Genomic DNA, 15,274 nt, shown 5'->3' with positions numbered 1-15,274 from the left:
GAGGAGCCTGATCATGCAATTCACTACCCTCTCCAACAAGGTTTACTGTGTCTTTGGCTTTGGTTTAGTCTATCATTTTTGTTTCATTTGCTTTGCAGTGCATGCTCTGTTAGTGATCTTTTAGATTACTATGTTTTGTACCAGCCATATTATTCCACTTAACTCTAAGCATGTTCAAAATGCATTTCTGATTCTTGGTGTGAATTTTATGTCTATTACCACCTTTGATTTGAGTCTACATTGGTTGATGGTTTGCACTTATTTAAGGATTTCTAAATGCCTGTGAATTTCTTGATGCTGTAGAGTCCTTCCTAATGGCATAGAATCATAGGATGATGTAGCACAGAAGAAGATCATTTAATCCATCATGCTGTGCCAGTTCATTGAAAGAGCTATCCAATTAGTTTTACTCCCCTGTTCTTTCTGCATATCCATAAAAAAAATTCCACTTCAAATCGTTATCTAATTTCCTTTTGGAAGTTATTATTGTATCTCCTTCCACCACCCTTTCAGGCTGTACATTCCAGATCATATAAACACACTGCATTTTTTTTGCCATATGTCACTTCTGGTAATTTTGCCAATTATCTTCTTGCTATTGATCCTTCTTCCACTGGAAACAGTTTCTCCTTATTTACACTATCAAAACCCTTTGTGATTTTGAACATCTCTATCAAATCTCCCCTTAACCAGTTCTAAGGAGAACCATCCCAGTTTCTCCTCATAACTGAAATCTTTCATCCCTGGTACCATTCTAGTAAACCTCCTCTGCACCCTCACTAAGAACTTGACATCCTTCCTAAAATGTTGTACCCAGAATTCGGCACAACACTCCAGCTGGGGCTGAACCACTGTTTTATAAAGCTTTAGCATAACTGCCTTGCTTTTGTATTTATATTTTGCATTTATAAAGCCAAGAATCCCATATGCCATTTTAACAGCCTTCTCAACTCGCCCTCTACCTTCAAAGGCTTGAGTACATATATCCCCAGTCTATCTGTTGCTGCACGCAATTTAAAATTGTATTATTTGTTTCGAGTGCGTTTCCTTGTTCTTCCCACCAAAAAAAGATAACATCGCACTTCTCTACATTAAATTTCATCTGACATGTGTCTGTCCATTTCACCAATCTATGTCCTCCTGAAGTCTGTTACTATCCTGCTCACTTTTCATCATTTCCAAGTTTTGTGTCATCTGCAACTTTAAAATTATACACTCTACACCCATGTCCAGGCCTTTAATATATATCAAAACGAGCAGTGGTCCCAACACCAACCCTTGGGAACACCGCTGCACATTTTCCTCTAATCTGAAAACAATTATTCACCACTACTATCTGCTTTCTGTCCCTCAGCCAACTTTGCATCCACATAGACACTGCTCCTTTAATCCCACAGGCTTCAATTTTGATTACAAATCTATTATGTGGTACTTTATCAAATGCATTTTGAAAATCTATATACACAACAACCACATCACCCTCATTAACCCTCTCCATTAATTCAGCAAAGAATTCACTCATATTTGTCATAAAACAATTTGTCTTTAATAAATCCATGCTGCCTTTCACTTATTAACCCAATTATTTTCCAAGTGCCAATTAATTTTGTCTTGTCTTATTGTCTCTTAAATTTACCGTGCAACCAATATTAGGCTGACTAGTTTGTAGTTGCCAGGTGTAACCCCCTTCCCTTCTCCAACATTTGAAATCCTCCAATCTTCTAATGCCACTCCCATATCTAAGGAAGATTTTGGCCAGAGCCTCAGCAACTTCCACCCTTACTTCCCTTAACAACCTAGGGTGTATCCCTAGGGATTGGTGACTTTTCTACTTTGAGTACTACCAACCTTTTTAGTATCTCCTATTTATTTTTATCCTGTCCAATTTCTCTACTACCTCATCCTTTGCTGTGGCAATGGCAGCATCCTCTTCTTTTGTGACAGATTGAAGGTACTCTTTCAGTACCTTAGCCATGCCCTCTACCTCCAAAAGATTTTCTTTTCGCTCCTTAATCAGCCTCACCCTTCCTTTGACTACCCTTTTATTATTTATATGTTTCTAAAAATGTATTTGGGGTCCTTCTAATGTTACCTGCTAATCTATTCTGATTAGCTCCATTTGCCCCTCCTATTTTGCATTTCAGTTCTCTCCTGTACCTTTTGTCATCAGCTTGGTTCAGCTGAATTATAAACCTGACACTTATCATTAGCCTCCTATTTCTGATGCAATTTAATTTCTGTACCTTTTAGTCATCCAAGGTGCTCTAGCATTGGATACACTTCCTTTCCCCCTTGTGGGAATGTGCCCTGTCTGTACTTGAACCATTGCCTCTTTGAAGGCCTCCCATTATTCACTTACTGTTTTACCTGCCAATATTTAATTCTAATCCACCTGGGTCAGATCACTTTTCAACTCACTGCAATTAGTCCTCTTCCAGTTAAATATTTTTACATTTGATTTTTACCTCTTTTCCATAATTAGTTTAAATCTAATGATTATGTAGCCATCCTTTATTTTCTAGACACTAAAATTATTCTATTTGTTGATGTCCCTTTTGTTTTACTTGTTCCTGTATATCTATGCAATTCAGTTAATTTGTTAAGATTGATTTTACTGTGTGGATCTATTTTCTGGAGCATATTTCAATTTTGTGTGCAGTCTTGCAGTTTGATAAGTGCTGGTGAATGATTTGCATTATTGATCTGTGTTGCATTGTTTACTCCCTTTATTCTTTTTCTATAGACATCTCCTTTCTGTGGAAAAAATCATTCCCTTTAATTAACGATTGGATAACTTCACAAACCAACTAAAATACCCTAACATTGACAGCCATGGATGATAACGATGCCTAAAAGAAAATGATATTAAAATATTTTTCTTGTTTCGACTATTTTGTATAGTAAATATAAGCCAAGCATCATGTTAATAATGTAGCTGTAATATTGGTAAAGATGACAGCAATGTAGGACCTGATCCATGTCAATACATAACAGATACTCAGTTTACTTTCTTGAACCAAATAACTGGGAATGAAACTATATTGTGTATATCCAAATTAATACACTTCAACCTGATTATAATCTCATAAAATTGCCTCAACAATTTTCTTTTAAAAGCAACATGCATTTTATTATTGATTCCATATTTCACAGATCATTTATTTGCAATTATAATCAGAATAATTATACACCATTGGCGTGAAGCAACACCCTTTTTAAAAGAACAAATATCCTATTTTGCATTTGCCTCTGGCACAGATTATACTGCATTAAATACCTGACAATAAGCTTATACCATATTGTGCATTTGTTTCAGTTGGTTGTAGGAATAAAATATGAGACAGACATTTTCACTTAAAACAGGTTTTATTCATGTTAGCAAACCCAAAGCAACACAAGCTAGTGGAAAGCAGTAAAAGTAGAAAAATTCACTCACTGGAATATGTTTATAATCACACACAAAATATACATAGGATTCATCAATACAATTTTACAAGTGGTGCAGCAGTACAGAGTGGGTCACAGCAACATACAGCTAGGAGTAAGTTTGGCAGGAATTGGGTAAAACAGCAATGAGGTTGTTTTTCTCATTGTTCAGAATAAAAATTAAGCACATCATGAACCTGAACATGTAGCCAGAGTTTGCTTTAGCTAGTGTGTGTGTGTGTGTGTGTGTGTCTGTGTTTGCTTTCACCATTACTGCTGCTGGAACTTGTTGACCAACTTACCAAAGTGTAAAGACACGATCAATTAGGGATGGCACAATCCAACACATTTCAATGTATTTCATCCACAACATCCAATGATAAATTGCACCCCATCACCTCTGCCAGTGATGGGGATAGGCAATGTTAAAATCTCTCAGTTACCAGATTAGCTTCATCTGTTTGATTCTCTCTTAACGTAATGGGAAGGATATAAAGCATCCAACAACTTTCAGTCTAACAAACATTGCTATTTTCATTCATGTTCCTTCAACTGTAGCTTCTTTAAAACTTGAACATTTTTGCAGATTTAGTTAGTTCCAAATGTTGGATATTTTTAGATGTGATTGTTACCAACAGTTTAGAGATCACAGAGTACTTGCAATATAAATGATTGAGTTTACAATATACATCATACCTTGACTTTAGGCCTCAAATCAGATTTCAACCAAATCCCCTGCCTTGACTATTCCAAAACATTCCTGGCCGACCTTCCATTTTCTACCCTCCGTTGACCTGAAGTCATCCAAATCTCTGCTGCCCATGTCTTAACTCGCACTTAGTCCTGTTCACCTATCACCCCTGTGCTTGCTGCCCTACAATGGCTCCCAGTTAAGCAACGCTTCAATTTAAAAATTCGCACCATTGTTTCCAAATCCCTCCATTGCTGCACCTCTTTCCGATCTCTACAACATCCTTCAGCCCTACAAACCTCCAAGTTATCTGCATTACTCCAATTCTGACATCTTGAGTACTTGAGCATCCCCAATTTTAACTGCTCCACTATTGTCAGCCACGCTTTCAGCTGCCATGGCCCTCAGCTCTGGAATTCCCTCCCTAAACCTCACTGCCTCTCTATCTCTCTTTCCTCCTTTAAGACACTTCTTAAAACCTCCCTTTTTGACCAAGCTTTTGTTCATCTTCCCTAACATCTCTATATGTGGCTCCGTTTACGAACACTCCTGTGAAGCACCTTAGGACATTTTACTCTGTTAAAGGTGCTATATAAATACAAGTTGTTGTGATATGGAATGTTCAAATTTCCACTACTGTAATTAATGGTGAAGGATGCTGATTGTTTCTTTGAAATTACAATTAATTATGAGTTTGTTATAAGTGTAGGATACTTTGTATGTAGGAGCTGCACAGGAGAAGGCAGCTGGAGAGTTCAGACTATCACTTTGAATACCCGATTAGTCTTCTGCATCTCTTTTTAAACCACCTTGCTTTATAAAAGCCCACTGCAGAAGGAATATTCCACACAGTTTCAGACATTTCCCTAAAGAGGAGATCCTGAAACCACTGTGCTCCATTGACATAGTGTACTGATTCTCTAGCTGGCTCACAGATGCTATTCATTTTTACAATAGCATCTACTAGTTTTGGAGCAAAACGTTTTTGTGTAGTAAACTAAGGGGAGGTGAAGATTTATCCAACAGCTACCACATTCTATAATTTTATTTTGTCTCATAAGCAGGTGAATAAAAACTATGAATATTTACCCCGAGTTGTAATTTTGGAGGCAATTGCGAATTAATCATGGTAAAATAGCAAAAGTTCATAAATTGTAGTGCAAGTTATTAAAAACAAACATATTTTGTGCAGTTGCTCTCACGACCACTGTGCATTGTGTTTCCGTAATGGCATTCGGGGCAGGAAGTCCTGCTTCAGTTTGTACAGGCACTGGGTATTACATGATGGGTGAGATTACTAGCAATTCTGTTGTGCATTAGGGTGTGATGGTTCACATTTATCCTGATTGCTGGCCCTCAGACAGATTGCATGGAATTTTGAACAGGATTGAGGAGACTACTAGACTTTGGCTCAGCAGCCTGCGAACCTTGAAGGATTAGTCTGGAGTTGGGGGAGAGGGCATGAATAAATTGCCCAGATATTTTTACTGATGTCCCAGGCACTTCTAGTGTAAGGAGAAGGAAAAGGGTGGCTGCAAGTATCGGAGGTTATGGATTTGCGATTTACAATCCCACCGTAAGTGGTTCGCCTTCTTGGTATATTCTAAGTAAGCTCTTTACAAGGGTTGCACAAATCTGACAAGGATTTGGATTAGAATTTGAAGTACATTTTTGGGATGCATTTACAATTTGGATCCAGTTTCTTTTACATTTTCTCTATTTAATCCATTTTTTCAGTTCTCCTTAACATGAATTACAAAATCACAGCTGAGTGCTATCAAAAAGGAAACATGCATCCACAATGTAACTGGTAGTGCAGCTTTTTTTCTGCATTTTAAATCTATTCACAGGGAATACATAATGTGGTAGAAATGCAAGGTACAAAACCAGCAAATGTAAGATGGTTTCCACAGGAATTATTTTGATTAATATTGGACAACCAATAGTAACTCCGCTTGCTCAGTTACTTTCTACAAAGGTTATATTTTGAGCTACATAACATTCAAAATATTTCACAAATAAGGTTAATATTAAGAACTATATTTCTGTCAAAAATCAATGAAGTAGATCGAATGAATAGAAAATTTTAAATGATTAATAACATGGCGTGCATTATTTATTTGAATGTTAATATTTTGCACTGATATTTCAACAGATTAGAGATGTCATTGGAGTTTACTTGTTGCACTTAATCTTATGAAAAGTCTCAAAGTTGCTTTTAGTTTAAGTTATGATATTTCATAACCAGGAATTCCTTAAGACGGCTCAGTCTAACAGACAATAATGTAATTTCTATGGGTCTTTAACAAACGCTGCTGGGCAATATCAGTGCTGCAGTAAACTGCTCCTATCAAAAATATACTCAAACACCTCCATATATTGTCAGAACTGTTCAAAATAAAAAAAAATTCGACAAATTCTTTGTCATGTTTAAGGAGAAGAACATAGATAAATCCTAAGGTGCTGATGTGTGAATAATATATATGTTCACTTAGGTTTACCACTCATTTCTTGTAATAAATAAAATGTAAATAAACTGTTTGAATCTTTCTTTACTGAAACAAGTGATGGGTGATAGTATATGTGAGGTTGCATATCCCTTTCCCTCAAGCATGCTTAATACACCTAAAACAGAAGTCAGTATTGACATTACAGCCAGGGTGTGACAACACAGTCTAATTACAAATTCTTGATCTCAGATGGACACTTACTTGCTGTGAGCACCATAAAAGATACTTGTAGAAACCTTGTTAAGATCAATTATATTTACATTGCGGCTGATATCAGTCACTAAATGTTTAGGGTAGAAACTCCCTTTCTCAATTTTATGTCAGTGTGGGAATAAAGCTAATATAGAAAATGCTGAAATATGTCAAAGCACTCTTCAGAATGAATCATTTTTTGAAGTGCAGTGACTCATGTCACATAAGAAGTTAGATTGTAACAGTGAAAACAATTCCATGGTATGTGGCTTGCAGTTTAGCAATTCACACTGAAGGTTATCTAGAAGTCTAAGAGCATGAAATATGATCAATTAGAATGGATGCAATACATTCATAGGTGTTTCACCATTGTTATGCCATTCCTAATATTTATGGATTAGCATCAATGTAAAAAAAATGGGAAGTATGACATAAACATTAGCACAGTTGAATACAATGCATATAAATGTACATTATATACCTGAAGATGTTTTTTTTACATAGATTTCAACTGTATAACACTGCATTGATCTATTTGTTCTAAATCACTAATATTTTTGGAGAAATCTCATAATTATTGTAACATCGGAACTTTTAACATTTTTCCAAAGTAGCAGTATATTTATCATTGTGTCATGCTAGGCCCCCACCTGCCAAGAATGAGGCACATTAATTTTGTCATGAACATTGATTTTAGACTGTTGCTGGAGTGCGGAAATGACTTGTTAAACAGATTAGCCATGACTGGAGAAGACATTTGCATATTAACAGACAGTGCTTGGAAGGACAAAGGACCATTCCCTGACACATTCAACCCACAATGGACCTTGATCACCAGGTATTGTGTGTAAGAGTAGCATTTCAGAGACTGCTAAAGTGATACAATCCAGGACTGGTTAGACCAGCTGGTCACATGACTAACTGGCTATTCCAGGGTCTTTTGAACAAACCAGAGAGTTTGAATTCAGAAAAACTGTTTGCTCCTGGACTGAAAAAATCTCTCCTGTTTGCTCCCATCTCTTTCTCACAAGCCTATGAATCCACTGAAGACACATGAACCCCAAGAGAGAAAAGCCTCCTACAGTGAGCAAGGTTTAAGAAGAATACTGGGCCCCAACAAAAAGCAAGATCTACCTACAATCAAGGACTCCAGTGAGCTCGAAGAACCTTAACAAAAACTCTTCAGATATTGCCTTAAACCTTTCCACTTTATTTTTCTTCTCTTTTCTGTCGCTATTTGCATGTGTGCATTGCGTATGCATGCTAGCGTGGGGTACGGCGTGTATCCGTAGGGATCAACTGAATTAGAGTTTAAGTTCAAGTTTAATAAATTTCAACTTATCATCTTTAAACCTAAGAAAACCTGTTTGTGCTGCTTTCTTTGCCTTATAATTGGAAAGCGGTGAACAAGGATTCACCAAGGGGGTGCTAAAAACATGGTGATTTAAAAAAATTAAACCCTTTTATGGTAAGACCAGGTAGAGGCTGAGAGGGAATCCTAGACATCTTTCTCACCTGGTCGTAACAATTGACTTATAAAATGTGTATTCACCTATATTGTTATCTAGTTACATATAGACTGAAAAGTAATATGACGATAGTATGAAGGCAACACATTTGTATAGTATGCTAAATTTTTGAAAGCTACAGATTCTTTCTTCAGGTGCCAGACACTATGAATATTAATGCCAGGTGCAGCACCAGTTTATTATGTTCCTGCAACAATGTAAGAGATATCAGTTCTAGTGGTGTAACAGACACTAGTTGTGGCCCATAGGTCTAATAAACCAATCAGTTCCCAAATATATTTACTTGTCTTTACAATGTAATTGACAGATAGTAATAAAGAATGGGTATCTTCTCGTTGCATCTGGTGACAAGTACTCAAGACTTTAGGTATACCAAGTTCCAGTCAGTAAATTAACATTCACAAATTACCTTAGTATCAACTTTGGAGATCAGACCCACTGCTGCACAATGCACACCAGTTAAGTCGTCGCATTTTAAATACATCCTGATCTTTAAATCAGGGAAACAATTTTTGGAATACTCTTCAGCAAAACAGATAAAGACTGAAAAGAGGCTTGATAATAAAAGGGAAAAAATGGGTAAAAAGAGCAAAAACATGACAAAGGAAAAAAAGAGTAAGAATATATTACATGAAACTTTTTGAAGCCTGTCTGGCATATTGAGACTATTGAAGTAGAATCAGTTTTAAATCAAACTGGGGCAAGGTTACAGTTGCTGTTAATGAAGAGTCTTAACAGGAATCACAGACAAATAACCTCAAGTTTTGAACAACTTCTCAGCAAATGTGTCTGATGATCAACGTGACACTGAGTGCAAATGATATGCATAGACACTAAGCACTGCAAAGGGGGCAAAGTAGTAAGTCAATCAGTGGACTGTAGAAACTATCATTGCCATAGTGCAAAGATCCACATGGGATGATTAACTCTCAATGCAGAGAGCAATTGTAATCTTAAGATTTCATTTCTTCAAATCTGCGGCCTGGGCTGTTTTCTGTTTGTACACATATAGAAAATAGCTTTCAGCTTCTGTCCTCCCTCTAATTCCTAGCTGATTCTGACCTGTCTTTTCGGAGTTGAAGCATTAATGGCAGAGACAAATGTCTCGATTGAGTTTGCTTATGAATAGTTGGAAACAATGTGCAGGAGATGTGTATGCAAAACCATGCACTGTCAGTTAACAAAATATTTGGTAACTGAAAGAAGAAAAACAGATCAATGTAGCCAACATGACGGGCTATACTATGCAAATCTGTATAAAAGAGCCGTTGCGACAACATTAATCAGTAACATACCAACTACTCAACCTCTGTTAATCAAATACTCAAATAAGTTAAGAACTATGACTGGCTGTATTTATAAATCAGCGTTTGCAGATCTAACATAAACAGATCAGATTCTTTAAGTCATCAGTATTTGACAGTCAATAAAAATTCACCTTCCTTTGTGCCTCTTTTCCTTTTTTAAAGCGCTGCTCAATTGACTGGAGATTTTGAAGTCGAATGAGCTATAGCAATCTCATCTTATACCTATGTGGGCACTGACATAATTGATTGAATGGGATATTGCTGCCTGGTCCTTGTTGGCGATGTCCATCATTTGTACTGGATTATTCCACAAGTTTCTTAGGCATTCCTAGTACTGTCATCAGATGCAAGAGAAATTTTCACTGTCAACCTTTATGTTAGGAGAAACCTCATTTAAAAAAAAAAAGCACAACCTTAAATTAGTGTTGTACTGTTGGCACGAAATATTATTCCTATCTTTGAATAACTCATTGGTCAGGAAAAGGTTCCTTGTCAGAATAAAATGGTTATACCAACAAATTAATCTAGTAAATCATGGCCAATAATTCACTGTTAAACAGTTACGGCCCCATATTTTATTTGTTAGTGCCAAAAGGTTAACATTGTTTCAATGAACAGGTAATGCAAAAATCTAATCTCATTTGCCATCGATATCATGTCTATTTCATACAAATCAAACTATTATATAATACGGAATTTGACTGGCACCATAATTCAATTAAAATTAATTTTAGTTAGAACTTGCTTAACATATTATTCTCAAACTTTTCAAGCAGCCAGATAATCTCACCAGTTTTACAGAAGTAGTAATGTAGGTAATGGCTTAAAAGTTTTGAGAAACAACCCATCCCTGCCAGCCTTACTGAAATTCCTCAACATCAATCAGCCATGGCATGCTTCAAACAGCTTTCTGCATTTTACAGGCCTGCTTAATCCTTGTTGCACAGAAATATTTACAATACAATCCTTCAAACACAATACTTTACAGAGACTCCACAGGTCAAGCAGAGCATCATGGGATTGCTGGCCACCAGAAACAACATTGCCACAACTTAGTTGGTGGAAAGAACCAGATGATTCAATTGGATTTGCTTTATGAATTTGAGAATAAATAATATATTATTAAAGTACTTAATTCAGTAACTTTTCGTTTGTGTTTTATCCCGAGTTGGGGAGAAAAAATGGAAAACATTGTACTTGACAATGTTATAATTAAAATGTTTTGGATTATTGGATTATCTTCTGATCATAATGTCAGTAGACAATGGGTAAAAGTTATTGCCCACTAGTGTCTCACAGCACTGTCTGCATGGGCACTCACCATACTTGGTAAAAGTATCTTCCAGCTTTTATTGAAGTAATACACAAAACATATATAACATTGATGCCGTAAAGTTATTGGTGACAGACTATTGCCCCTCAGTTGAGCTTTGCACATTGTAATACTTTTAATCATGCCTGAAATTCTGAACACCTTAGCTCTAAAATGCGATGGATATTTATTTTAAAAAGCAGTGATTATAATTTAAATATCTGATGTATTGCTACAAATCTCATTCCATGCAAAGTTTAACAAAGGATTTTTCATTGAACAAATTATCAACCAAAGTGGTAATTAGAGTCAGTAATTATCATAGTTACTTGTCTATGCTAACACAAGTCTGATAACCTGTTTGAGCATCATTTCGCAGTCACTGATATCTATGGTTATTGTGACCTCTATTTTATAATATAGTTTGGTATAACTTTTCAGGCAGAAAGATAGCAAACTGTATTGTAGATGCTAAGAGAGCATTGTTGGCCTAGAAATGGTCAAGCATTAAAGCATATAGCATTTTACCATTTACTCTTCTATCTGTCTGGACATAGTATTATTAAGGATGGAATTGGTCTACACTCAGAGTGCTAAATTGGTTCATAGTAAATTGGCAGCCCATTTTATGACATGCCCAAAGAAAGTCAGGCTGTTGGAATAGCCCAATTTCACTGCCATTTTCTTTAGCAACAGATAGTTTTTGTGTATTCTTAATTGCACCATCATGGCCTAGTACAGCTGTATAGAATTATGTGCATAATGGATGGAGTTATTAAATCTGAAGTTGTGGTAATGTTGGAAACCATATGGTAGCTTCAAGCAGTTGTGCAAATGACTTCCAACCATGGAGTCACACAAGCACATGTCGAAGGGCTCCCATTACTTCATTTTGCTTTTCTTGGGATAGCATTTGTCAGATAGGCTTCTAGCTGGAATGAGACATTTCATCTTGGGATAGATCGGAGAAAGATTTGGCAGATTCTGATTCATATCACCCATCAGACAATCACCAAGCAGTGTCAGTGCTGGCTGTGAGGAAAGTTGAAGCCCTAACTATAAAGCCCTCCCAACTGAAAGAGGATGCCTGTAGCAAGTGGTATCCAAAGACCAGAATGAGGAAAGGGAAAACGAAAAGCAAGTTTAAAAAAAAACAGTGGTAAGGTTGCTTCTGTGGAGTTTCTGTGCTAATCCCATCTTTAATGAAAGCTGTATAAAAATCATTTCCAGAACCCATTGCCTAACCAAGAAACTTGCAAAATATTAGACATAAGCGACTACCACAGCATTAATAACAGGAACCAAGTTGGAATTAAATCAAACTAAAGAACTCAAATTAGATCCACGCACCATTTTAATTTTTTAAAGCTTTTTTGTACAGTTATGCCATATAAGTAATTTGCATCCAGTTTTGGGCAATTATTAAAGGAAAAAAATGTCTTAAAATGCCTTTTGCATGTTTCATTGTGATATAAATCAGCTTCACAATCACAAATTGAACTGTTTGAGGAATGTAAATTTGTTGCATGTTGGAGGCTGTGACTCCTATTTGGAGTGTTCCTCCATTCATAGATTTACGGTGGTGTTACAGCAGTGGTTTATTAATCCAAACTTTGCTAATACAGATTTTATGTGATCACCATTGTACATAATATTCATTTTATTTCAAGCAAGTTAATCTATTCTTTTCCAAAGCACTTTATTATTCCAGTAAAATCTGCTTTTGTTGAACACAGCGAAGAATTACTTTTGCACTAGCAATGAACAGTCTATTTTCTTTCACCTTTTACCTTAGAAACATCCATCTATAGAACTGTAATGCTGAATATCGATTATATAGGGAAATGCAAAAAAAAAAAGTTACAGTGCACCACACCATGTTATAGGACCATTATTAACTGAAAAATGAAATAGAGCTTGATAAAGTGGAGCAAAACCCTATCACTGTTTCCAGGCCTTCTCTTCTGTATATACATAGCACTTAACTGTCACAAGGAAAACTAGCATGGTCTAAAGCTAGCAATATATGTAAATCCATTCATGGGCATTGGCCTCATATATACACTGACAAAAATGAACATTTTTAGCGTCTGAAATGCGATCTTGCTTCATAACTCTTATAAGATAAGCAATTATTATGACCCATTGAACTGGTGCCTTGTAGACTCATTCTAAGAGCTAGTCACAAGTTGAGTTAAATTGGAGTCACATGAGTCACTGCATGCTCCAATGGATGCAGTGGTTATTAGAAACTCTTGAGTGTTAGTTGTGATCTATAGCATGTCATGTATTATATTTAAAATTAGTATGTCACACCCATAGCTTAACGAGCAGTGGTTTATGACCAATGACATATCACTCCCTCTGTCAGCAATGTTCAGGCTCAATGCTCATATAATACCCATTCAAATTTGATTTAATGTCTCTACATTCTTTCATGAAAACCCATGATTTTCAGAGACAACCCTCCTTTTAGTACCCCATGCATTTGAAGGGCATGACCACTTGGATTTCCCCTTGGTGATAAGCTGATTATCAAGAAAAAATTTTTTTTTTACAAGGGAAACCTTTACGTTCATAAAGAATGATAAAATTCTACATATTTAATAAATAAACAAGAAATGTATGTTATCAATAGAACTCAATCATTGAGCATTGTGCAACAAAACATCCTATAGATGACACAGGCCATGTAATATCATGAGCTTTGTAATCAGTCAGAAGGGGTCATTTTCATAAACCACTGCAGGTTAATATATATCCTGTATTTTGCTAACAATGTTCCCTTTATATTCATTAAACCAGTATAACAGAACAAATCAGCCAGGGCTTCAATAAACTGAAATTACTCCCTTGAGTATGGTCTTAGTTGAGATCCCTGGTTGAAAAGCATGACCAGTTGGATGTCCTCCCAGTAATAAATAGAAATCAGGAGGTTTCAAAAAATTACACCTTTTTTCCCCAAAGTTTTCACCTTTTCCTTAATTTAGAGTATTATTAATTTAGATAGAGTAACTTAGAGATATTTTTGTGATCTGGTCAGAATATATTAGCATTTGTTACAGGATATATACATTGCTAATGGCATCTTTAGTTCCACTAATAATTTAAAAGAAAGTGTTCTGTAGGCTTTCCGAATTTTTCTGAACCAGTTTTTGAAGAAGAGGGCCCCATTTAATTCATGTAGCTTTTTTGAGCAAATTGATTAAATTCATCAAGAATTTACCCTTTAATCCAGGCTGCTGTACATCAGTGCCTTACCTAAATATTGTGGGTGATTCATCAATTCATAATCAATCCATTTAACAATGAACTCCAGTTTCACTCATCACCCTCAGTATTACTCCGGTAATGTATAATTTTTATATGGTGAATGGGTCACTTGGCACCAACAAATGCAGGGTTGTGTTTTGCGCTGATTAAATGTCATCATTCAGATCGAAAACAAAGGGTTAGATCTGCGTGAATGTAAACATTAGCAAATATGACAGGAGAAAGAATTTCTTTTTACACAATGTTTGAAATTCATGAGCAAATGTTGATTTTTTTGTATCTAATACACCCTCAATCTTTTGTTTTGTTTCTATTCTAAAAGCTTTTCTAGCAATACTTTTTTTTTGTGCGGTGTCACGCACTGTGTTGAAATACAAATAGTCTCCTCTTTCCTTGGGGTCAGTTTTCGTATTATTAACATTTGTAAATTAGACAGACTAGAGTTGCTGCTAGCATCCACAGTGATATGGTGACGCCTGCTAATCCAGTGCCTGAGTCCCGCATGGAGCCTGGTCCTGTATGAGTGAAAAAGAGAAATACTATTAATAATATCAATTTCTTAAGTTGAACATTAACATCTATAGCTGTCACTTTCACATTTTTTGCTTTTTGTTTACAAATGGGTCAGATTTTTTTCTCAGAGCATTTTATTGTAGTTAACAAAACAGAACCTGCTTTCATTGAGCAGAGCTGCAAGAAAAACTCCCTCCTGCCTCTGAGGCATGCCCAAATAGGACATGCCTTACAGTCAAGATCCCATGTTATGAAAGGTGCCTACAGAGCAAAACAAAATGAATATGGCATCATTCTCCATCACTGGTAGTTCTAGCTTGAGTTAAGTCTGTCAATATTATGAAGTATGCATACTTGCAGGAGAGTCTAGTTGCTGAAAAGGGTTCTCAATTGATTCAAATAATAATCACATAAAGTCAGAACTAATTAAGTTGTGGATTTTTTGCAGGTAAAAACAGTCCAAACTGGGATATAGTGAAGAATAACTGATGAGCAGCACCCACAGTGATTACCTGGTCAAC

The 15,274-nt window shown here is 36.0% G+C and overlaps 1 protein-coding gene across 1 annotated transcript in view; it reads right to left on the bottom strand.

The window, feature by feature from the left end:
- Positions 1–3,405: 3,405 nt before the first annotated feature.
- Positions 3,406–15,274, bottom strand: part of LOC137374452 (limbic system-associated membrane protein-like) — a 1,003,210-nt gene continuing 991,341 nt past the window's right edge. The window contains exon 7 of the mRNA XM_068040581.1: positions 3,406–14,755. Coding sequence (XP_067896682.1) covers positions 14,655–14,755 — 101 coding nt within the window. The 3' untranslated portion in view covers positions 3,406–14,654. The remainder of the gene's footprint in view (positions 14,756–15,274) is intronic.

The sequence above is a fragment of the Heterodontus francisci genome, chromosome 10, assembly GCF_036365525.1.
Source record: "Heterodontus francisci isolate sHetFra1 chromosome 10, sHetFra1.hap1, whole genome shotgun sequence".
Lineage (NCBI taxonomy): Eukaryota > Metazoa > Chordata > Chondrichthyes > Heterodontiformes > Heterodontidae > Heterodontus > Heterodontus francisci.
This window is presented reverse-complemented; position numbering and strand designations above follow the sequence as displayed.